General features: G+C 39.7%; 1 protein-coding gene and 1 long non-coding RNA gene across 2 annotated transcripts in view; both read right to left on the bottom strand.

The window, feature by feature from the left end:
• Positions 1–530: 530 nt before the first annotated feature.
• On the bottom strand, positions 531–9,336 carry LOC117518717. The gene is made up of 3 exons (XR_004563049.1): positions 8,273–9,336; positions 4,758–4,767; positions 531–541 (listed from the first exon to the last, which is right to left on the bottom strand). It is a non-coding gene; the product is annotated as an uncharacterized LOC117518717 (long non-coding RNA).
• A 3,216-nt stretch (positions 9,337–12,552) lies between these two features.
• LOC117518100 (neuronal growth regulator 1-like) overlaps positions 12,553–25,530 on the bottom strand; it is a 469,907-nt gene continuing 456,929 nt past the window's right edge. Inside the window, exon 10 of the mRNA XM_034179163.1 lies at positions 12,553–13,207. Coding sequence (XP_034035054.1) covers positions 13,107–13,207 — 101 coding nt within the window. The 3' untranslated portion in view covers positions 12,553–13,106. The remainder of the gene's footprint in view (positions 13,208–25,530) is intronic.

The raw sequence follows: 25,530 nt of genomic DNA, 5'->3' as shown, positions 1-25,530 counted from the left end.
TATAAAAATTCACCCCTGTACACTTAGGTTATAGAGAACCAAAACTGTTTTTTTGTAAAAACAAACAAACAAAAAACGGGAGGTGATGGTCTCATGGTTAAGCGTAAGGCTTCAGACCAGAGGATCTTCTGTTCAAAACCCAGGCAGACTGGAAAATCACTAAAGGTCCTTGGACGAGGTCCTTAGTGATCCCCTAATTGTGCCCGGTGGGTAGTCAGTGCCTTGCATGGCAGCACCATGACATTGGTGTGTGTGTGTGTCTGTGTGAATGTGAGGCATAATTGTAAAGCACTTTGACCTTCTGATGTAGATGGAAAAGCACTATATCAGGGGTGGCCAAGTTCAGTCCTCGAGAGCCACATTCCTGACACTCTTAGTTGTCTCCCTGCTCCAACACACCTGAATCCAATGAAAGACTCGTTAGCAGACTTTTAATGAGCCTTTCATTGGATTCAGGTGTGTTGGAGCAGGGACACAACTAAGAGTGTCAGGAATGCGGCTCTCGAGGACCGAACTTGGCCACCCCTGCACTATATAAATGCTGTCTATTTACCATTTCTACTGGGTTGTCAACGGCGACTGGCCCATAGGGGGCGCTGGGGCACCACCCTCCCAGATGTGGAGGGGAAAAATTATAAAATATATTTTTTAAAAAGTATTATCAATGTCAGATTTACTTAATAGTATGTGCCTACATGTAATTTAAATTATTAAAACAACATTTCCACCCAACTGACTCTCATTCAACAGTGCATTTCCACCAACAGAAGCACAGAACGTAAACATCACCAAATTTATTATCTAGTGGGTGACAGAATTGTTGCCCATGAACCAATTGTGTGTGGTTGCTAAGGAAATGTAATAAGTATTTAGCCAATCAGCATTGCCAAATTTAATGGCTTGGGTCACCTGTGGTTTTAGCAAAGTCCTGGTGTTTATAACATTAGGGTTATATATATTTTTTGTCTCCGTGTGTTTTTCTGGAGTAAGTTAAAGAACTTTGGGACTTTATCATTGCTGCATGCTCCTCCTGGCCATTAAGTCCTCTGAGGTTTTCAGCTACGGACTCACCTTTGGATCCACTTCAGCTCAGGTGAGCTGACGAGCTGCTTGGATTTATTCCTGAATGTTGCTGTTGGTGTGGAAATGAGGATGAAAATTTAAGATAAAACGAAAGAGTGATGTTTGTTTGTTTGTTTGTTTTAGGGTGTCAAAGCTGTGATCTTTATTGGTACAGTGGACCAGTTATAATAGGGGAGATCGGGGCTGTTCGTAACAGTGTTCAAAGCTGCAGCCATTTTGATTTCAGTTTACATGTAATGAGGATCAGCCCATGGAAGTGAAATATTCCACAGTCTAAAATGAATGATTTACTCAGTTTAAAAAAAAAAAAAAAAACCTACAATAGCAATTTGCAGGTTTTTTTTTTTTTTTTAAAGAAATTCTAACTCAGCCACTATTGAGTACACACAAGATGCTCACAGTCAGACTAACTCAAGTTTAACAAAGCATTTAATTAAGTGGTTTTTGTATACTTAATTTGCTTTGTCTCTACACTGTTAATTAATTTTAACCAATTTAATTTAAAGGTTTTGGTGTTATTAGTTAGCCAAATTACTTAATTTAAGTTATTCTGGCTTCTTTATTTTGCCTCCATTCCACTCAGTAATGTTCATGCAAATTATTACCTTAACACTCTCTCTCTCTCTCTCACTCTCTCACACACACACACACACACACCACTTCTTTCATTCCCTCTCTTTTTTGGAAGGTGGTGTGAACATGGGAGGATGTAGGGGAAACCGGGGCACGGTGAATCGCGGGGCACATTGAATCAGTAGCTATATCTGGAAAACTACATATATATTTGCAGGAGTTATGCCATATTTTTATGCATAAGGACATCCCCCTTATAAATTAGTGTTTTGCTTTTTGGATACATTAAGGCTAAAACTAAGTGGAAAGTGCAGTCAGTTTTTTTCCTATCAAAAGTAAATTTTGTGGATGTCATTCTTTGTATTTATTTCTCACAACAGAAGAAAGGTGGCCCCAAAAAATTATTAGTTAGAAGAGTACCCCGTCCAACTGATGAGCATGTGTTATTTCTTCTCCAGACTATCAGCTATTTGATAAGATGACTCGTGTGTCACATACACCCGGGGCACAGTGAATCAGGGCACAATGAATCAGTCTAGAAAGTGATTTACTAAGCCCCAGTATCAAGTGGATGACAAATATTACTTGTTAAAGGTTATACATTTTTCCATGAATTATTTCTATAATGTGTGTATATAAACAACTGTTTTCACATTTGAACAGAAATTATGACAGTTGTATTTATAATAGTTTCTAAAGGACTTTTATCATTATATAAGACATTCACGCATTACTTAGCTGGTTTGCTTGATTATAGTTTGTATATGTATCAGCATATATTTAATAATTTTGAAAAAAATCTTTATAATCATGTGTTTTTTCATTATAATCTAAGATGATTCACTGTGCCCCGTGTAGCACCATGGCCTAGATTTGCCCTAATTAAATAAATACATTAATGCTGTCTCAACAAAAACCTGAGTTGGGAACTGCAGACAAAAGTGTTTTCCCTCTCAGTTGAGAAATTCCTCAGTCATCTGGAGATCTTCAGATAAGATATCCCCCATGGGCTAACACTGGAATTCACAGCAAAACAAAACTGTAATTCAAAGTTCTTCAAAGGGGAGCCTTTGCCTTTTTAACGGTTACATTTCGGTCACTATGAATTACATGACATTATAATGGCTTCACGTCAGAATCTGAAATTGTCCAGGCCTGAAGAACCCACTTCTATGGTCTCACGCCAAGGCCAGACCCTCTCAAGACTGCAAGATGATATCCCTTCCCCATGGTAACACTTAGCCATAAAACTTTGTCTTGATAACAGATTATTATTATTATTTTCAGGTTTAAGTGAAGAAAGACATTCTTTTAAAATAAAAGAATTGCATCAGTATTCTTTGCATATAATCATTCCATTTAATTGACATGTGTTCCTCCTGATGGGTGTTTAAGTGTGATCTTTCTACATTATCAATGTTGATGGTGAAGTATTTTGTTTATCCAAAGGATGTGTTTAAGTGACGATTAATAATGTGTATCCATTTGAGTGTCTTTGAACAATAGTATAACAAAATAGTTAATGTGTTTAAATAAGTGAATCATTTGTGTCTGCACTGTGACCACATGAGGTTTCTGTGAGATTATACACCCTAAATGGGTGGAGTTTGGTGACATCAGTCCCCCTTTAAAAAGTTAGAACAGAGTCTTGCCGGCTCTCTTCTCCGCTGGCAACCTTCTCCCTGCTCTTCTTTCTCTCTTCTTTTCTTAAAGGCTTAATTTTTATTCTTGAGCTAAGACCCCAATGCTAAGCTAAGCTAAAGCTACCACATGGCATTCATTCTTTGTTCATTTTTGATATTTTAACAAAGTTTTAACCTGACGCTTTAAGGTGCGTCAAGTCTTTTGAATCTTTAAGAGAACGTCCATGCTGAACTTTTCAAATTAATAGAGAATTTACAGAAAGCGACTCTCCTTTTCTGTCGGCTATTTTTTTTTTTTTCCAATGCTTTTAAAGTTTTAACTTTTCCTAAATTCACAAAGATTTTTAATCTGGCTCCACCAAACTTTTTAAAAGCTACCAGAAACCATTTTCAACAAACACCTTCCGCCTCTGGGTTCTTGCAAGCTGACGACAGTGCTGATTTCAAACCATCAGCCATCCTGTCGGTAAAGCCAACACAAGCCTTTGGGATTGCCTGGGGAGACCGCTGAGTTAACCCCTTGACCCAAGTGAGCACAACGGATGGACAGACGGACGGAGCCCTCCAAACCAACTTTTCAATGGACCAGCTAAGTGACCCAGTTAAAGGTTCCAGAAAAAGGGTTTGTTGTTAATGGATACAAAGAGGCTCCTCCTTATTATTATTCTTCCTTTTAAACATATTCATATGTCTAATATTTTTCTTAATAATTGGCTTCAAATTTCATCATTAAATTCTAATGAGATTTATTCACTTAAAGTCTTTAAGCTTTATCACTCTCTTTCTTTCAACATCTCATGAGTTAGTAAGAATTGTGTCCATCAATGAACTTATTTAATCACTGTCCCCAAAAATGCCAGTAAACTGTTCATTTCTTGTGTACTTGTAAATAAATTGTAAATATTTCTGCTGTGGTTCATTTTGTGTTTGGAAGGAAACCCTTCGTTAATCGTATTGTGAATTCAGACCTTCAAATCAGATTAACTGAGACATTAATTCAGTTGAGACTGATTCATTTGAGACTGCTAAATTAATGAATGTTTAAATTAAAGTACCTATGCTATAAATAGGTGGTGCCCCGAATAACAATTAAATAATAAGTATTAAACCCTAAATTGTTAATTATTTTGGTGACTCATCAGATGGTGCCTAACCCAATCTAATTCAATTTGGGAGTTTAACTGCTTATACACTACATTCTTTATGTTGCCTGTGTGTGTTTTATTTAATAGTTTGGTTACATCTTCATGGTCCCCCGTGTGGAGGCTTTATTAAATATCTGCTACATATATATATTTTGGTGCTTCCGTGTGAGGCCTGAATAGTTGTAAATTACATTATAACCGTGAATTAGTGTCCGTAGCACAGTGAATCAAAATTTTTTAAATTGTACTGTAAATTACACTTGGGGAGAAATAACACAGCCTTATAAACAATAACTTGCTGTATTAAATCCACAATAGAATAACTTAAACCTATGCATAATGTGTTTATGCTGCCACAAAACAACATTTCTGGTCCACTGTGCCCCGGTTTCCCCTACATAATGTTCTTTTGTCAACTGAGGAATTTTTCCATATTTTGAAAGAGTCTAAATTTGGTGATATTTTCTATTAAGGGAGTGTCATTGTGAAACCCAGGATCTGATTGGCTGAAGATAATGGCAGTGCAGTACAGTATGGTGTACTATGTTTGTAATTGGTGTCAAATAAATGTTCCTTGCTCAAGAACTTGAGTGTTGTATTTGATACTGTTCCTTTCCAAAGTATAAATGACGCCTAATATAGCTGTAAATGGTTAACTTTATCTGTGAAACTGCTGATTTTGAGAAGGACATGAAAGGATTATTGTGGAATTGTAGTAATTTTCCTACTGTTCATTTGAATGCCTGTACTGGACTAGGCAGGGAAATCTATTGGCACACCAGCCCCAGCAAGATTTTTTTCACCAGCTGCCACTGCGGGTTGTAAACATGTTTATTTCTGCTGTATAGTTGGGGCTTTTAACATGAGCATCTAAGTGCTTTCAGCTTGTCTGATTGTGGTCACCACGGCAGAGCTGACATGAAAAACCTTATTAGTAACACGCTGAGACTGCAATATAGCCAACAAGACAAGAAAAACAACAAAAAAACCTAACAACAACAAGAAACCAAGAAATAAAACCAAGAAATTAAAACATGGTAAGGTAGCCAAGGCAGAAGTAGCAGCTAAATCAAAAAATGTAGACGCTACAGAATGTTTTTCCCCCCAAACAATTTTATTGAGCAACATGTTAACAACTACACTGTGCAATATTATGGCTTGGACAAATGTGGTTTAAGTTAATTTATAACTCAATCACAGGTGCCTGATTGGGATTATTTTCATATGATGCAATTTTCAAAGGTGAGCAGGTCACTCAGAGGCTTGACTGCTAGCAATGTTTTAACAAGACTAACAAGGGCAGTTGTCCTTTCAAAAACTGTGAGCAAGTCTCATAACTGTGTCAGCTCATAGGCTGCATCCAGAAACCTACTCTACATTTTGGTTGTGATTTAAACAGGGGCTGGCTATGCTGTTGTCAAATAATTGATAAAGTACTTTGAAGGCACATTCAGTACGGTACGTGTTCCCGTTACTAGACACAGCTTGAATAGCTGATGCTTTCCATAGCAGCATAGCAGCAAAAATAAGCTGAGTGAATCTGGCATTCAAAGAGAACATTAAGGTTCCATGTCTGCTGGACTGACGAGGATGATTTAGAATATGACCATTTAAAAATTCAAAGTGCGAGGTCAGAGCAAACGATATACTTCTATGAATATTTAAAATCCTCTTATCTTAAATCCAAAAGTGGAAAGAGTTTTTCATCTCCTGTCAGCTGTGAACATGAGGTGAGGTGGTGATCTCTGTTGGTGGGCCCTGTGGCCTCTTTTTAGTTTGCACATCCAATGGCAACTTTCCACTTGTGTGCTTTGATGCACTGAGCATAGCTCTGTTAGCTCACCACACACTTTTCATTTGAGTTTGTTGTCTCAGTAGCAACACACCAGGTTCTACTGCACTCTGGTTGCGTAAAGGGACTGACAGATGAGTATCTGATTGGTTTGATTTATGCTACACATAAAATACACTCATGATTAACTGAGTAAATGCAACCCCTATGTGCCCTACTCTGAGCTGAGATTATGTGCCGTGTAAATGCTGAAGTGGAGATGGACATGTTCCAGATGCAACGGGGCTATGCCTTTATTGACCAAGCAGTATAGATTGTCAAGACAGGACCCTGTGTGTCAAAGATGATAACATTAAGGAGTTTCTTTTGGAAAGGACAAGTAGAGAAATAATCAGACTGCATGAATGATTTCTGCAGAGTACATTTTGCATCAAGTTCTATCTACTGCATGTCCTGCCCAAGTGCCACCGCTCATCTAATCAAAACTGAGTATATCCAGTGGGTAAAAATGTGTGCGACACAGACAGCCTCCTGTTATGTGCTATGTGCATCAAAGGGAAATTTGACCAATGTCTGGAGAATCAGATCTGGCCATAATCTGGAATCCATATGAGAATACCGCCATAACCTGCACTTTAATGTTTGGATTCAGATCAGAGGCTGTGGATATACAATCATTTTGGTCTCCCCAGTGCAGCGGGGATTTGGAATAACAATTATAAAGCAAAATGGTCTAATCTGCTTGTGGTAAACAACAAAGTGGAGTTTGATGCGCTCCAAATGCTACGGGACTATCCACTTCAGACCATACACTACCGCAGATTGTAAGCATGGTAACTTTAAGGTCTTGCAGTAAGTTAATCTGCATCTTGTGTATTATAGGATGGAATGTTGCCTGATGTACAGTCAGTCAGTACCTCCTGACACTCCAGTGAGTGATGACTCCAAAATGCAAATGCCTGTTAATCCTGTGTACTGTGGCATCTGGTCATCTGCGTTCAGGCGGATTTATACTGTTACAGGGCAGAGGAGAAGAGATCAAATCTGCACAATACTGCACAACTAAGAAGACTTAATATCTGAAACTGCACTGAATAAATACAGCAGTGCTCCTCAAGCTAGGAAACAGTAGTAGTAGTAATAACATATCCATTTATGTGTTCATTAACAGAGATATGGATTTAAATATTGTCACATGAAGACTTTTATTGCAAATAATTATGATTCAATAGAAGGGTTTTGTTAATACCATTATTCAAAATAATCAAAAACCAGTACATTTTATATGGAGCATTAGCACAGGGAAGTTCGACATTTTGCTACTTGGGCTCTATTGTTAGACGTTGTATGGTTCATCTTTTCATTGGGGCAAAAATGAATGTAATTGTCGCAGTATTGATTTGGAAAACAAACACCATCACAGACTAACCAAGTATATAATTGCACAGGGCAAGCTAAACACACATACTAAACCGCTTGTTGTCATCACTGAACAAGCAATGAAGTCATTAGAAGTGTCTGGTAGCACTGAGATAGAATGAGAACCTCATCGGCAAGAGATTTGGAATGACTGAGTGGACAGCAGCATTGTCGGACTGCTACATCGCTAGGGTAAGATGTGAACTGTTATGGCTAAATTAGTATGCTAATCTTTTTTTTAATGTTATTTACATTTAATGAGGTAAACATGCAAATGTCCATAGGGACTGTCTCTGTGCTACCAGACAACTATAGTAAGGGAATATACAGTTAAGCTAATCAGCTAACAGCTTATCAAAGAAGGGAACTTTTTGTGAGCAGATAGGCTTTTCATTTAAATATTTAAGCAGACCTTGATCATCATCTGATCTTGGCATACAAAACCTTTTTCGGACCCCCATGTTTACCTTACAATGCCAAAGCAAAATTCATGTAATAAAAGTGATTATTAGTAGCTTCAGCCAAAAAGTTTAAATTTTATCACAGTTAACGTTTCAGTTATCAGATGAGTGGTTATTAAAGCTAACTTTTAGTGAGGTTTGCTGGCTTTTAGTGACATTTTGTGCCTGTTCAGTGATGTCAAGTAGTGGTTTACTGAGTGTTTTTAGCTTTCACAATTACTAGCAAATTAATGTCCTCCCCCAGTGAAAAAATAAACCCACAACAGGTTGAAAAATGTTGAAAGTCCCCTTTAACTGCTTCGCAACTGCAGAATGTCACCACAATAAGTATTGCAACTGTTTTCATCAGCAACTTGATTCAAATAAATAAGCTGTAGGAAGTCTGGAAAAGTGGTTCCACTGATTAAAAAGTATGAATATCTGTAAAATGGCCACCGCAAAATAATACAAGTTAATTTTGACATGCAGCACAATCATACTCTCTGCACATCGTCAAACACGCGTGTGCAAATACTGACGACACACCGGCTCTACAGAACAAAAAGGTTTGCTATTTTCTCCAAATATACACACACCAATTCTGTTCTAGAATAGTTACATTTGTTCACACCCTCTCTGTTTTATAAAGTAAGTAATTTGATTGCAAACACTGATCTTTTAAGGTACATTTTTGACTAATTAAAAAAAGACAGTTGGTGCTTCGAAATGAACCCGACAACATTAACAACTATACTGTGTCTCATTCAAGTAAAAGCCACATATTCTGTTTTACAAGATTCAGCTGTTTTTTTACACTATTTTCATAAAGGAAGAGAATAAATATACTTCTAAGCCATTTTCATTTTACCTCAACATTGAAACAAGATCATATGGTGCGATAATTTTATAATTTGTAAAAACAAGCTGATAATTTCAATACAAACAAAGAAGGACCTGAAAATAAAGGTAAAAAATAAGAATAGCATTTGTGCTTTAAGTCTTTCACTGTGATGGCTATTTCTTTATAGGTTTGCAGATACAGGTTTATGTGAAAATACCGTGTTAATGTGTGCACCGTAAACCCTTTGATCATGTGACACAATCCAACTCCAAACAGGATGAAGTTAAAGTACAGTGTTGAGCTGTACAACAAATACTGCATTTATATCCAGTGTAATTAAACAAAAACGGTTAAGACATTTCCTCTTTATATACTGCATATATATATATATATATATATATATATATATATATATATATATATATATATATATATATATATATATGTGTGTGTGTGTGTGTGTGTGTGTGTAATTTGAAAGCTAAGTCATGGTTCTTCAACATTCAATCCATAATATGTCAAATAAATTGTGTATTTTCAAGAGCTTCACTCCTCAGGGTCTTTCTGGAAGTATTTTCTATGGGATGTTATATCATGTCTATGATACTATTAAGGCATTGCAGTATCCCTATTTAAAATATGGATTGTAGATACTTAAGGACGGCTCTGCCACACTGACGGGCTTGTCAAAAAAGTAATCCCGTCTAATAACACTTGGTTTGAGCCTCTGTACAGCTGTGTGGAATCAAACAAAATCCACTGTTTCCCTGTTCAATGTCCACATTATGTTTTTTTGTTTGTTTGTTTGTTTGTGTGGCCACTTGTTACACATATGTACATCTTTACTTTCTCACTCTCCTTGGATAGCGGTGTGTTGCCATCATGTCTTTAACTATAAATGTTTGTTCTACAACCCTAATTCCAATGAAGTTGGGACATTGTGTAAAATGCAAATAAAAACAGAATACAATGATTTGCAAATCCTCTTCAACCTATATTCAATTGAATACACTACAAAGACAAGATAGTTAATGTTCAAACTGATAAACTTTATTGTTTTTGTGCAAACATTTGCTCATTTTGAAATGGATGCCTGCAACACATTTCAAAAAAGTTGGGACGGGGCAACAAAAGACTGGGAAAGTTGATGAATGCTCAAAGAGCACCTGTTTGGAAACAGGTGAGTGTCATAATTGGGCATAAAAGGAGCATCCCCAAAAGACTCAGCCGTTCACAAGCAAAGATGGGGCGAGGATCACCACTTTGTGAACAGCTGCGTGAAAAAAATAGTCCAACAGTTTAAGAGCAATGTTTCTCAACGTTCAATTGCAAGGAATTTAGGGATTCTATCATCTACAGTCCATATAATCAGAAGATTCAGAGAATCTGGAGAACTTTCTACACATAAGCAGCAAAGCCGAAAACTAACATTGACCTTCGATCCCTCAGGCGGCACTGCATTAAAAACCGACACCATTGTATAAAGGATCAGATATCATGGACTCAGGAATACTTCAGAAAACCGTTGTCAGTTAACACAGTTCATCGTCGCTACATTTACAAGTGCAAGTTAAAACTCTACCACACAAAGTGAAAGCCATACATCAACAACATCCAGAAATGCCCCCGCCTTCTCTGGGCCCAAGCTCATTTGAAATGGACAGATGCAAAGTGTGCTGTGGTCTGATGAGACCACATTTCAAATTGTTTTTGTAAATCATGGGCATCGTGTCCTCCAGACAAAAGAGGAAAAAGACCATCCAGATTGTTACCAGCGCAAAGTTCAAAAGCCAGCATCTGTGATGGTATGGGGGTGTGTTAGTGCCCATGGCATGGGAAACTTACACATCTGTGATGGCACCATCAATGCTGAAAGGTACATCCAGGTTTTGGAGCAACACATGCTGCCATCCAAGCAACGTCTTTTTCAGGGACATCCCTGCTTATTTCAGCAAGACAATGCCAAGCCACATTCTTTACGTTTTACAAAAGCGTGGCTTTGTAGTAAAAGAGTGCGGGTACTAGACTGGCCTGCCTGCACCCCAGACCTGTCGCCCTTTGAAAATGTGTGGTGCATTATGAAGCGCAAATACGACAATGGAGACTCCAGACTGTTGAACAACTGAAGTCGTACATCAAGCAAGAATGGGAAAGAATTCCACCTACAAAGCTTCAACAATTAGTGTCCTGGGTTTCCAAACGCTTATTGAGTGTTGTTAGAAGGAAAGCTGATGTAACACAGTGGTAAACATACCACTGTCCCAACATTTTCGAAACGTGTCACAGGCATCCATTTCAAAATGAGCAAATATTTACACAAAAGCAATAAATTTTATCAGTTTGAACATTAAATATCTTGTCTTTGTGGTGTATTCAATTGAATATAGGTTGAAGAGGATTTGCAAATCATTGTATTCTGTTTTTATTTACATTTTACACAACGTCCCAACTTCAATGGAATTGGGGTTGTATTTAAATCACTTTTGGCTTGATAATCACCCACTGTTTCTCTCAGAAGACTATCTCCAATTCAGGGTTTTGTCATTACTCTTCATACAATGTAGAGCTACGCAATGGGGCAAATGGTCTAAAGCATTGGAAGAGTTACAGTTTGTGTTTCTCTCTACATGGATTTAGGTTTTCAATGCTAATATTTCAGGTCTTTTAAGAATATGGATATCCAAAGCGTAGGGAACTGTCATCAAGGCAAATTACAGTTGTCATTAACTTTTGTTAAGTGTTTTTGTTCGAATACTCAAGGAAAGAACAAAAAAATCTGAGTAAAGAGCACAGTGTCAAACCAGAAGAATTTTGTCTCAAATTAAAAAAACAGTCAGTGTTAATTAACTTGCATAGAGTTAAATTAACACCATCACCATATTCATATTTTTATGAAGGTGTCAACGGAATTAAAATATTAACTCTTAAACTCGCAGCATTACTTTATGATGGATGAAAGTGTCTTTTTGATACTATAGAGAGTACATCTAACATTGTTTAAAAGTGCAATTGTTTGGGCATTGTTTACAGGAACACCACAGACGAAGGCCTCAGGTGAGGATGGACCCACAACCTTCTGGTTATGAGGCAACAGCACTGCTGTAGCCTGTCACTAAACCTCCTTTTTGTTCTGTGCAAGCTTTAATGTTCATCTCTGAGGTTTTAGCACTCCACCTGTGAGTTTTTAGTTTACTACTGGAGGTGGAAGCAAACAGTTAAAACTGGGGTTTTGTTTTAACTTTTCTGTCACTTACCAAGATGGAGAAATATGTTTATGTTTTATATTTTTCCCCTTCAAGAAATAAACAGCGCAGCAATTCCATCCCTTCATAATGTACAATGTTGTGAATTGTGTTTGAGCTCTGTAATAATGATTGATGTTCTCGGTCAGATGAGGAAAGCGGGCCGCAAATTAAAGGCGGCACTATAACAAAATGTAAAGGTACAATACAGTACACTCTGCTACTTTGATGGCTGCCTGATCAACGGAGGTTGTCAGGCAACGCAACCCAAAGACTAATTTCAGAATACAATAAAGCGGAACTTCACCACTGTTCATCATGACAATACACATCCTGAAAAAAAGTCCTGCCCTTTTGTTCTTTTGATTTTTTCTTCTTCATATTTTTAAGCACACCCCATAATCAAAATTGTTAGGAATCTAAATGTCTTTCCTTTGTTTAACAACCCAGAATACATTCAACACAACATTGGTATGGTAATCCTGTGTACTGAGAAAGTTGGCACAATTGCTTCTTTTTAGCCATTTACAAAACAGATGAAAATGTCAGATTTGCCTCCCAGAGGAAGTGAGAGACAGAGAGAGAGAGAGAGAGAGAGAGAGAGAGAGAGAAGGAGAGAGGGAGGCATGAAAGCAACTCATTTGGGAGGTTTTGGAGCTTTTGATATGATAGAAAGGTTGAAGTAGAAGTCAGAGTGGAGTGAACAAGAAATAATAATAAAAACAGTTGTATAGTACTGTATTTACATAACAGAAATCCCCCCCCCCACCAAAAAAACAAGAATAAAAAAAAAAACCTCACACAAAGTAATGCTGATTATTTTGGCCTTCATGGCTTCCCACAAACTGTACCAGATTGGATTCCAGCCATCAGCAGTGTCAAAAAGGATTCATAAATGCTCGTCACAGTCATTGTGTTTGGGCCTCTGCTAGTACACGCTGATGATGGAGGAGAGCGCCAGGACCAGGTATCGGCAGGCCAGCAGGACGTGCGCGCATCCTGTGCTCCCATAGGGTGCAGTGTTGGGCGCTGTGGACGGGAAACAAGAGAAGCGCTGATTAGTTGTGATTGCACTTTCACTTTGCTGCGCCCACCATTTGCAACCCTGCACTCAACTTGGTGTGGTGCTTCCAAATAAGAGAGAGAGAGAAAGAGAGAAAAAATTGCAATTACTGGCGCAGCTGAGATGAGTTGCTTTCTCAGCTGTGAGAGAAGCTCGTGTTGCACAACCATGAACTCAAACCGGTGCAGTGGCATAGTCTGAAATATTCTAAAAATACTTGGGTGTTAAATCACTTATCCAGACATTTCTCCCCTTTTAAATCAACTACTTAAAAAAAGCCACCATTGGAGTGAGGAGAAGAGATGAGGTCTTTTGTCCTCAGTCTCATGGCAGGTTGGGCTTGTTTTGTGATGTTTGCGTGAGCGGCAGACGGCCAACAGTAATATAAACAGGCCTCTCTGGAGAGCTGCGTCAGGCAGAAGGAGAGGGCAGCCTTTCATTTGCAGGAGCTACTCTGCTCGCAGACGCACGCTTTTAGCTCGTAGCTCAATAAAGCCAAACTTGCAAGGTTACAAAACACTCTCGCTCAGCAAACACACATACCTGTGCATGTCATGCATGTGCACGAGTGGTGTGGCGAACGTGCACCTCACTACCTGGGGGAAATCATATGTTGCACAGCCTAAATCAGCAGGGTGCCGCTATTTACACGGCCAAGTAATTAGTTCACAATGTAGCAACTCTGATGTGGACCTCAGGTTGCACAAACACATCCGCACACAAGCAGCAACATTATTACGACAGTGAAGCTTTTTGTGAGGTTAAAAACAACATCGCTGTATTTAGTAAGGATGGATATGGGAGGTTTATTACATAACAAATGCAAAGATTGCGTGTTTTTTGGCAGCATAATCAGTTCCCTTGGTAAGGATTCTAACGGGACCAGCAAAGAAGACGGACATGGTGCCACCACCTGACACGATCTTACTTTCACTTGATCTCTGCAAGCTTTACTCCTCGCACTGACTTTGTTCAGCTTTTAGAGAAGAAACTGCAGATGCGCTGACTGAGATGAGAAAGAAAAAGTTCCAAACGCAGGAGCACAATAGGGTGAAAATTTTGATGATGTGTTTGTTGGTTTGCGTCACGCCTGTGGGAACCACCGCCTGTCTTCTTTTCTCCTTGTCTCGCCATTTCTGTCTTTCTCTGTCTCTCGCGCTCTCTCTCTTTGTATTCAAAGTACAGGATAATGACACAGTTTTTCTGGGCTGTGAGAGAGCGAGCTGAGAAATGGTAACCATGGCAACAGCTCCTGTCCTGCCCGTTCCGCTGGCCCAGTGCTGCCGGAGCTTGAGTGCGCTACACTGTGCTAGTCACGCTAGCACAATCATTTAGTGTGTGTGTGTGTGTGTGAGAGAGAGAGGTGACGGCGGCGGAGGTGGAAAAGACAGATGACACGGTTTCCTGTTTCAGTTTTCACTGTGATCAGCGTCAGTGTTTTCAGTGAACAAAAGGCACTGCGGTCTTATTAATACCTGGTACAAAACGGCTTTACTCACAGTGTAATTACACTGAGTCATGTGGACTGGGATTACCAATGGCAACAAAGAGTAATTGACAAATAGAAGCTTCCAGTCTTGTCTGTGCTCTCCTGCTTCCTCTTCCTGTTAGAATTTGGGCTTGTTTAATCTCCCCGTGTCACTTGCAGAAAATCAGAGCTTCTCTTTGTTTTGACTGCATAGGACGAAACTTACCATTTTAATTAAGTCTCCAACTCTGACTGCATGCAGCGCCATTACCACGCTTATTAACATGAAGCTAACAGAGGGGATAAGAGACGGAAATCCTGCGCGGAAGAAAAACAGACACGGAGGGGGAAAGAAGGGAGAATCAAAGGAAGTGAGAGCTGCGGAAAAAGACAGTGATTGAACGGGGTGCGAGAACGAGCGAGGCTGCAGCGGACAGGAGGAGGAGGGTGGTGGTGGCGGTGGTGAGTTGTAACTGAGCTCTCCCTCTTTGGGGTTTGAATTTAATTGCCATATACATCAGCAGTGAGCTACAACAAGTAGCAGAATCCCACACAATATATCATAGATAAACCAACAGTGTCAGTACATGCAAACGCCAGGAAGACGAGCGCCGCTCCAAAGGGAGATAAGCGGAGATGAAAGCGATACGCTTCAATTACTGTTTTGCAACACAGCTAAAATGAAAAACTAAGCCCATCCAAAAGTCATATGAAAATACCGATCCCTGGCTCTCTGTTCTGATTGCAGACCAGAGCCATCAGGATGGAAGATGAATGAACACTGAAGGTTGAGTGTCTCATGTTTCTGAGATATGACACATTCCCAAGCGAAACACAACTGCTTATAATTGCAACCCGCTTTGATTTGACCACAGGGGAAGTGGGTGGGACTTGACAAGCACAGAGAAATCGGTATTTTAAGCTCGATACACACAGGTTTTCAACTCTTCCTCCTCGCACTCAACCTCTTAGACTGTGGAAGTTTTGAAACAGACATGATGACACGTCCACCTCTGCAAGCTGCTGCCATGAACAGCGTAACAGAGTATTTATGCTGTTATGATAACATTTAATAGATGGCATTTGCAGATGCTAGGTCAAGTATACACAAAAATAAAACTCATTCATGTGCAGAAGAACCAGTCAGGACCATAACTAGTTTGACAGTAATGTAAATTAGCATCTGTACACCACCTCAATGGAGTTGCAATGAAGCAATCATGATTAATTCAAGGGGTTTAACAAACATATCATATTAACCATTTAGGAACAACAAGCATTTTTATATACAGTAAAACTCACATATAATGGATTCAGATGGACCAGCGAATTTTGTCCGTTATAATCGAAATCTGCTGTATGTACAAAACGGACAAAATTCTCTCTCTCTCTCTCTCTCTCTCTCTCTCTCTCTCTCTCTCTCTCTCTCTATATATATATATATATATATATATATATATATGTTTCTTTCTCTTTTTGCTCTGTATGCACCACTCTGCATTTAATCATTAGTGATCGATCTCTGCTCCCCTCCACAGCATGTCTTTTTCCTGGTTCTCTCCCTCAGCCCCAACCAGTCCCAGCAGAAGACTGCCCCTCCCTGAGCCTGGTTCTGCTGGAGGTTTCTTCCTGTTAAAAGGGAGTTTTTCCTTCCCACTGTAGCCAAGTGCTTGCTCACAGGGGGTCGTTTTGACCGTTGGGGTTTTACATAATTATTGTATGGCCTTGCCTTACAATATAAAGTGCCTTGGGGCAACTGTTTGTTGTGATTTGGCGCTATATAAAAAAAAAATTGATTGATTGAATTGATATATATATATATATATATATATATAGTCATGGTTTGGCCCCTGTTTGGTTTTGCCATCTGTCTGTGACCCTGGCTGGTGATTTTCAGTTTGGTTGTTTTCTTTTGCCTCATAGTTAGTGTCATTTTAGTTTTGTCTCTGTCCTTTATTTGCTCTGTTGATTTTTCTTTTCAGTCACTGGATGTACTGTCTGTTTATATATTGTTGCCACATGTAGTTCCGTTCTAGTTTAGTCTTGATCTTTTTCCTTGTTGTACTATTTTGGTCTCATTTTATTTTCTAGTTTTTGTCACTGATTTCTCTGTTTCTGTTCACTTAGTTTCACTCTCCTGCACCCTCTTGCCCCAGCTTTCACTCTGCTTCTGTTTAGTAAAGTTTCACTTTCCTGCATTCTCTTGCACCTGCTGGACTCATCTTTGTCATGTCCTCACCTTCTCCACACCTGACTCTTATCACGTCCTGATTACCCCACCTGCATTTAAGCCCTGTCTTTCATGTTCTTCACTGCTAGTTCATTGTGCTCCATGCCTTGTGCTTCTGCCCTCGTCCAAGCCCTTTTTTGCTCTTTTCCATGCCATAGTTCTGACTTAGATCTGGTTGCCTTTACTGTGTATGACTTTGCTTGTTTTTACTGTGTATGACTTTGCTTGTTTTTTGGACTCTACTCTCATCTCTGCCTGCCTACTCTGCCTCACTGTGTTTTTGAACATTGTTTGTTTTTGACTACACCTCAGCCCAACGTCTGCCTATTACCTTTGTATCGCTGTCTGCCTACCCGTGAACCGAACCACTGCTTAGCCTCCAGATAAAGCCTTTTGATTATTCCCTCATTTCTGTCTGTGGGTCTGCATTTGTGTCCTCCTTTTGTGCCACTCGTTCAAGAATCCTGACATAAAGGAAAAAAATCAGTTATACGTATGTAATGGATTAGTTACAGTCAGGAGGCGTTGAACGATCTACAGGGAATCCCCAGCTCCAATTAGACTTACATACAACCCCTGGCAAAAATTATGGACTCACCGGCCTCGGAGGATGTTCATTCAGTTGTTTAATTTTGTAGAAAAAAAGCAGATCACAGAAAAAAAGCAGATCACAGACATGACACAAAACTAAAGTCATTTCAAATGGCAACTTTCTGGCTTTAAGAAACACTATAAGAAATCAGGAAAAAAAAATTGTGGCAGTCAGTAACGTTTACTTTTTTAGACCAAGCAGAGGGCAAAAAATATGGAATCACTCAATTCTGAGGAAAAAATTATGGAATCATGAAAAACAAAAGAACGCTCCAACACATCACTAGTATTTTGTTGCACCACCTCTGGCTTTTATAACAGCTTGCAGTGACAAACAGTACTCTTCATCAATCTGGCTCCAACTACCATTTTCTTCAACTTCCACCAAAGATTTTCAATTGGATTAAGAGCCGGACTATTTGCAGGCCATGACACTGACCCTATGTGTCTTTTTGCAAGGAATATTTTCACAGTTTTTGCTCTATGATAAGATGCATTATCATCTTGAAAAATGATTTCATCATCCCCAAACATCCTTTCAATTGATGGGATAAGAAAAGTGTCCAAAATATCAACGTAAACGTGTGCATTTATTGATGATGTTTGCTGTGGTTCAACAAGGTTTGCTGTGGTTCAATAGTGACCTCTGGGAATTTATGAAGAAAAGAGATGCCTCACTTAAAAAGTTTATCAAAACTAGATTAACCTCCAATCAATTAATATATCAAAGCCTGAGAAACAAGGTCACAACGTTACTTAGAAAAGCAAAGGCAAATTTCTTCCTTAATCTAATTAAAGATGCAAAAGGGAATAGTAAATTGTTGTGGAGAAGTACTGACAAATATCTTGGAAATGAAAAAACACTCGACATGGCCTACAGCTAAAAATAGATGATAGTACCAAAAATGATGATACAACACTAGCAATGTTTTTCAATGAATATTTTATTAACTCTGTTCAGAGACTGGCTCAGTTGTTTGTATCTGCCTTTAGTTTGACACCTGTTAATGATGCAAAAGTAGAAAGGCTTATTGGGCAACTCAATAATAGCAAAGCAAAAGATCTGTATGGCTTAGATAATGCCTTTATAAAAACAAACAAGGAAAGTCTAACACCAGTGTTGACTAAATTAATTAATCAGTCTATTAGAGACGCTATCTTTCCTGATGTACTAAAAACTGGTATCGTCACACCAATACATAAGTCTGGAGACAAACTAGAGGTCAGTAATTACTGGCCTATCACCATCCTCCCTGCCATCTCCAAAGTGTATGAAAAGGTAGTAGCAGAGCAATTAATTACACACATCGAAACCAAATCTCTTTTAAATCATTTTCAATTTGGTTTCAGAAAAAAATACTCAACAGAGACAGCTTGCTCCTACTTCCTTGAAGAAATTAAAACAAATTTAGATCATGGAGGTGTAGTGGGAGCTGTGTTTCTGGACCTGCGAAAGGCTTTCAATACTGTTTCTCACAGTGTCTTAATAAGGAAATTTTGAACTGTCTAATCAGACAATAAATTGGATTGCATCATACCTAAGTGGTAGGAAACAATGTGTTCGAGTAAATCACACATTGTCCCCTTTAAAAGACTGCACTATGGGAGTTCCTCAGGGTTCCATTTTAGGGCCGCTGCCTTTTAGTTTGTACATTAATGATCTTCCATCAGTGTGTGACATGTTATGTATGCGGACGATACTGTCCTGTTTAGTCACGGAAAGAACATGACAGAAGTGGCCACAAAATTAACAGGAGAATTGAAAAAGGTTGCTGCTTGATTACAAAATTGCTGTATCACACTAAATGTTGACAAAACGGTTGCAACAGACAAAAACCTTTAAATCAACCAGACATCCATATAAATGGGAAAAAAATAAAAAATGTAAACAACTTGGGCGTTACCCTTGACCCAACCTTGACTTTTAAAAATCATGTCAAGAAATTGTGTAATTCTTTAAAATTTAATCTGGCAAATTTTAGGTACATTCGAGGATCTCTTACTATTGAGGCATCTCATATGTGTATTTAAATTCTATGATTCTCTCACGCCTTCTGTATTGCGTGACTAGTTGGTCGCAGGCCAGTAAATCAGTCCTAAAGCCACTGGAGCCACATGAGCTGGACATGCCAGAACATGTCCCGTGAGGCTTCATCACGGCGTTGCTTTGCGCTGAGCGGCTGCACCGCGACGCGCGGAACTCCTCCGCACATCTGTCTTAATGTGCCGGAAAAAGTGCTGATGTCCACATCTTTTCACAATTCCTGTGCTAGTCAGATGACATACCAGATCAAGACAGCGTCCAGTTTAAAAATGAACGGCACATTTCACTGTTACAGGAGTTTTTGTCATGGAAAGAGAAGCTGCTCCACCGCGCGTCGCGGTGCAGCCGCTCGGCGCAAAGCAACGCCGTGATGAAGCCTCACGGGACATGTTCTGGCATGTCCAGCTCATGTACAATCACAATCGGATATTCACACGACTAGAAAGCAACCGGAATCTGTCTGAAATCCACCTGAAAGCTGTCCTGAGAGACCAACACCGAGGTGGTTTTGTCCCGCTTAATGAATGGCTCCGTGGCGCGTCCCTCCACTTTTCTTTCCTTGAAAAAAACTCCTGTAACGGTGGAATGTGCCGGAAAAAGTGCTGATGTCCACATCTTCTGCCTTTTTGTGAAAGTCAGACGAGGTCCAGGATCAACAAAGCTTTCACGTTGGAAATGATCTGGTTGTTCCAGCGGGGTGTCAGCCTCGATGGGGGCTGGGAGCGCGCCGCGCTCTCAGCAGTTGTGGGCCGTCCTTAAAGCGGCAGTAACACCCCGTAATCTGTTTAATCCCCATAAAATCGTCCCTGAAAGCCATATTAATTTTTCGAACGGTGTCCACCTGGAGGTCTCTCACAGTTTCTGGAAAAAAAATTGATGCAGCAAAGCTCCAAATCGTTCAGACATTTATTCGCAATAAAAAATAGACGAGAGGGGTGGACCACACCTCACTCAAAGCCTGCTCACAGGCGAATGACGCAACCGACAGGCATGAAAAAACTCACGCATGCACACGAGGGTTCAAGCTTGTCTGACGCAATCACACATGAATCAAATCCATATGGTTTTTAAAAAAATAATAAGGTCAGATACTTTTCTAACAGACCTCGTGTATATATATATATAAGTGTGAGTGTGAACAAAGTGTTATCTTTTGTATATGTCTGTGAACTGATAAAATGTTGAAAGTTTTTATGAATGGTATATTTGAGGGGTGAGGTATGACATGTTTACAGTATGAATAGTCTTTGTGCTAAATGGATTTTCTTTTCACTTACAAACTCTGTCACTTATAGTTAGACATCAACCTGTCCAGGGACTACAGGTGGAAATTAGTATTTTTGCTATAACCTGGCACAATGCATCTTTCCTGTTTTTTAGGTCAATGTATTATTGTGCACTGTCCCTGAGAAATAAAATCATACCATACCATACTTCAATACTAATTTCTGATTACTGTACATTCTGAAGTTAAACTTTTCTTACATTAGAAAACTATTTTTACACAAATAGAATAGCATGAAAAGTAATGTGTAGATGTAGTAATGGTAGAATCATTCATTCATTCAGCAAATGTATGTTTCTGATGTGGGTCAAGAAATATATTTCTTAAAATATAAGAAACTTGATGGTTAAAAAACTTTAAATAAAAAAATGTTATTTCAAGTTTAGATTCTTCTTGTAGCTACAGCAGTAACAATAAAAACTGTGTAGCTTTATCTGGTAAAAATAAAAATAGGTCAAGCACTCAGCTCAATAGTGATCGATTCTGCAGCTAAAAGCTAATTTACTAGATAAACTTCAGCAGAGCACTAATGTCACGTATTATTTTGAGCAACGGACAAAAAATTGTCTGAGGTGACAGACAAATAATCTCATTAATCTAGTGGTTTTGACTCATAGACAGTTAAACTCTCATCTGAATGCTAACAACGTTAGCATTTTTAGCAGCTGAAGGCTTCACTCACTAGCTCAACTTAATGTATGATTGCTGGAGGAAAAGCGCAGCTCATGAAAATTTAGTAAGGTATGTCTTCTATAATACATTCCAATTCTATGGTAGAACTCTACTAGTGTATACTAAAGTATATCTAAATATCTTAAAAAAAGAAGAAGAGTAGAGTAGAGCCACTCACTGTAGGTGCCTGGTCTTGAGAACCAGGGATGGTACATGACTTTTAATGTCCACAATAAAGTAAAGTTAGGAAAACAACAGCGCAGTCTTCTTCTTCTTTCTTCTTTTTATTTCCGGCAGACTAGGCACGGCTATATTGCTGCCCCCCACTTGTCAGAATGTACACCTACAAAACACAATGAATTATCTGCCCTACACTTTATTATAATACCCTGTGCTCCTCAGAAAGTTTATGACTGCCATTGCCCTCTCTTTAGGGGAAGCTCCTTGACCTAGAATGGTCCTTAGGGAAAAGGTGTTAATTCCCAATGATGTAAGCACACAGAACATATCTTTTCTTTGCTCTGCATAAGCAGAACAATGCAAAATAAAATGAGTCACAGTTTCAGGGACATCACAAAATTCACAAAGGCCATCTTTGTGTTTTCCAATGAGAAACAATCCACTAGCCAACCCACAATGGCCCAGCCGGAGACGTGTCAGCTTGACATCATCCTGCCGAGAGAGACCAGATCTTATAATGGTGCCATTAACTGAAGGAACAATACCATATGACTTTCTTCCCCTAATTTCAGCATCCCACATTTGCTGCCACTGCTTTCCTATGGCATCCATAACAAACGAGCGACACTCGGTTCTCCCAAAAGGCACTTTAAAATGAACGCTCACTTCTTTTAAGCTTGCCTTAGCGAGGCCATCTGCAATTTCATTGCCTTCAACTCCAACATGAGCTGGCACCCACAGAAAAGCCACGTCAAAACCCACCATCTCTAACCTGTATATTGTAATCAAAATTCCATCAATAATGTCTGGTCGAGCTTTACAACCCTCACCTCCTTCCAGGGCCATCAGAGATGACAAAGAGTCAGTGCAAATCACTGCACTCTTGACTCCACTTTCCTCAAGCCACCACAACGCCCACAAAATTGCAGTTAATTCAGCCGAGAAGATAGAGAGGCCATCCGGAAGGCTGTGACTCTGTCGAAGGTCAAGATGGGGTACATAAAACCCCAAACCAACATTGTTACTATTTGAGTCCTTAGAACCATCTGTGAAAATTCTAACTACACCATTCCAATTATTTCCAAGATGGAGACTCACATGAGATGCCAAGCTTTTCTTGGACCCATTCTTTAACAAATGACTTATTGTCAGCTCAATATTTGGCTCACGCCAAAGCCAAGGAGGAGTCTGGGGGCAGAGCACAGGGGACACAATTTCCTTGTTATAAAAGGGAAGTTCCTGGATTATTTTTTATGCAATGCAAATAGGATTTCTTTACAGTCTTACTCATACCCTGACTAAATTCCCAACAATCATCTAGCACAGTAGTTGAGATGAGTGAACTACCGGACCCCTTTAATTTAACAATATAATTAAAGGCCAACTTTTTCCTACGCAGGCTCAGAGGAATCTCTCCTGCCTCCACTAAGAGCCGGAATTGGTGTTGTCCTCATGGCCCCAGTGCAAAGTCTCAAGGCTCTAGCCTGGTCAACATCTAACTTTGCCAGTACTGACTGAGCAGCAGAACCATACACCACACAACCGTAGTAAAAGATAGAACAGATCATCACCCAATAAATCATTAACAGCACTTCCCTATCTGCACCCCAGGATGAGCCTGTAAGACATCTCAAAATATTTATAATCTTGCAACACTTACCCACCATTTTCTGTACATGCTCCCCATATGTCAATTTTTCATCCAGCCATATACCAAGAAATTTAAACACATGCACTCTCTCAATAAGTTCACCATACAGTTTTAAGCTCTGATTGCCAATGTTCCTTTTCCTTCCAAAGAAGACAAATTTAGACTTGGACACAGACAGTCTAAAGCCCCTTTGTCTGCCCAGCACTGTACTTTATCCAATGCAGACTGTATCTGACAGAAGAGGAATTTAACATTTCTACCTCTTTTCCAAAGAGCACCATTGTCTGCAAACAGAGACTTTCCAAAACACTCTCCAACTGCTTCAAAACAGTGCAGTCCCTCAAAATATGACTTTATAAACTCTTAAGCCCAAAACAAATTAACCCTTCTTCTTCTTTGGAAATTATTGACGGTTTGCAAACCAACACAGTGCATTACTGCCACCAATTGTTTTGACTGAAATGAACTGAATGAATGGACTCTGATGTATATTGTCAAAAATAACCTGGAAACGTTCACCACGTGCGTAAAAACCCTGATTTCTGGTAATTTCTGGAAAATTTTCATCACTAGTAAGTAAGTCCCTTCGGCTGCTCCCTTGTTTGCACTTGGGGTCACCACAGCAAATCCAAGGTGGATCTGCATGTTGAATTGGCACAGGTTTTACGCCGGATGCCCTTCCTGACACAACTCCACATTACATGGAGAAATGTGGCAGGTGTGGGATTTGAACCCAAACCTTCTGAACTGAAACCAAGCGCTTTAACCACTTGGCCGCCACCCCTGGAAAATTTTCATCACTGTTAATAGAAAATGTTTGGTGTTCCTGAAGATTAAAGAGAGAATTGACTGCGAAATATACGTAGATGAAAATGGCAAAGGGGGAGCCTGTGTTTTGTCTGAAAAATACAGTGCAACAAGAAGTGGCACTAAATCATTAATAGAAACCTTGAAATAGCATGCTGGAAGCATGAGCCAGACTTCTCTCCCTACCCTCCGCCACTCTCTATCAACAGCGCTGTCACCCACATATCATATGCACAACAAATGCTAAGGGCCTGAATCTCACTGTTGACACAGATAATGAATCATGCTGAAATATGAAACTGTGACACTCGGCGTGGGGTTTGCATTGAGTACCTTCTCGAGTGTTGGGTGCTGCACTGTGATTCACTGAAACACTGTAATTCATTAAGTAGCGTATGGCCTGTCCTTTTTTCACACTTCAAACAAATGCACACACAAACAGCACCTGCAGGCTTTGCACCAGCCTGTGCTCGGCTCAGAGATTTGTAACGCTGCTTCTTCTCACTGGAAGCTTCACAGAGTGACATTAAATTTATAAAAAGTGCATGAAGAATAAATAATCTCTGCTGTTTTGGTGTTGGATTAAGTGTCCAATGCAATCGTTTGTCACTTAGTGGATGATTCATCCCGGGGGTGGTCGTATCATCCGAGCAGCCTGTCACAAGGCGGCAGCCAGCCAAGCAATGTCCTCAATCCTCCTGAGGACGTGGCTTTACAGACAGGCTCTTCAGAGCAGGGGGGTGGGGGAGGGGTGTCGTGTCCTTGGCCGTCACTCAGTGGCCTCTGCTCGTCCCCTCGCTAGCTTCTCTGAGAGCCCACACGAGACAGTCCTGAGCCAGAACTGATCCTGTGCACACCATGCTGTAAATGGAGCTAAAGCTCTCCACACGAAAAGTTCTCACCACCTAACCGAGCGTGGCTTTACCACAGGAAGTCAGTGCTAAAAGTAGTTTATTTCACAATGCCACACTGGTTTTGTATAAATAAAATAAATATAAATATAACACTGCACATGCGAGAAATGTGCTTCACTTCATCATCTTCTAAGTGCAGGCACTTTTACATAAGATATTTTTCACGCTTTACCTCACATCCATCCACTGACAGTGAAATACCCTCGCCCCGCGTGATGATCCATCTTCCCTGCTGCCATATTGAGCTGCTGCACAATTGACTCACTGACCCGTCGGCTCATTCAGCCATTCCTCCTGTTGCTGTACAAGCAAAATGTTCATCATGACGTTCAAAACTCATCAACTTCGTCTCCCGCTACGATCATCACACACCGCTGGTCCACAGAGCCTTCATTCACGTGGACCTTCAAGCTCATTAGCTCCACCAATCATTTGCATTAGTGCTGG

Source organism: Thalassophryne amazonica, chromosome 10, assembly GCF_902500255.1.
Source record: "Thalassophryne amazonica chromosome 10, fThaAma1.1, whole genome shotgun sequence".
In the NCBI taxonomy this organism is placed as follows: domain Eukaryota; kingdom Metazoa; phylum Chordata; class Actinopteri; order Batrachoidiformes; family Batrachoididae; genus Thalassophryne; species Thalassophryne amazonica.
The sequence above is the reverse complement of the archived record's forward strand: the minus strand, read 5'-3'. Positions and strand labels throughout refer to the sequence as shown.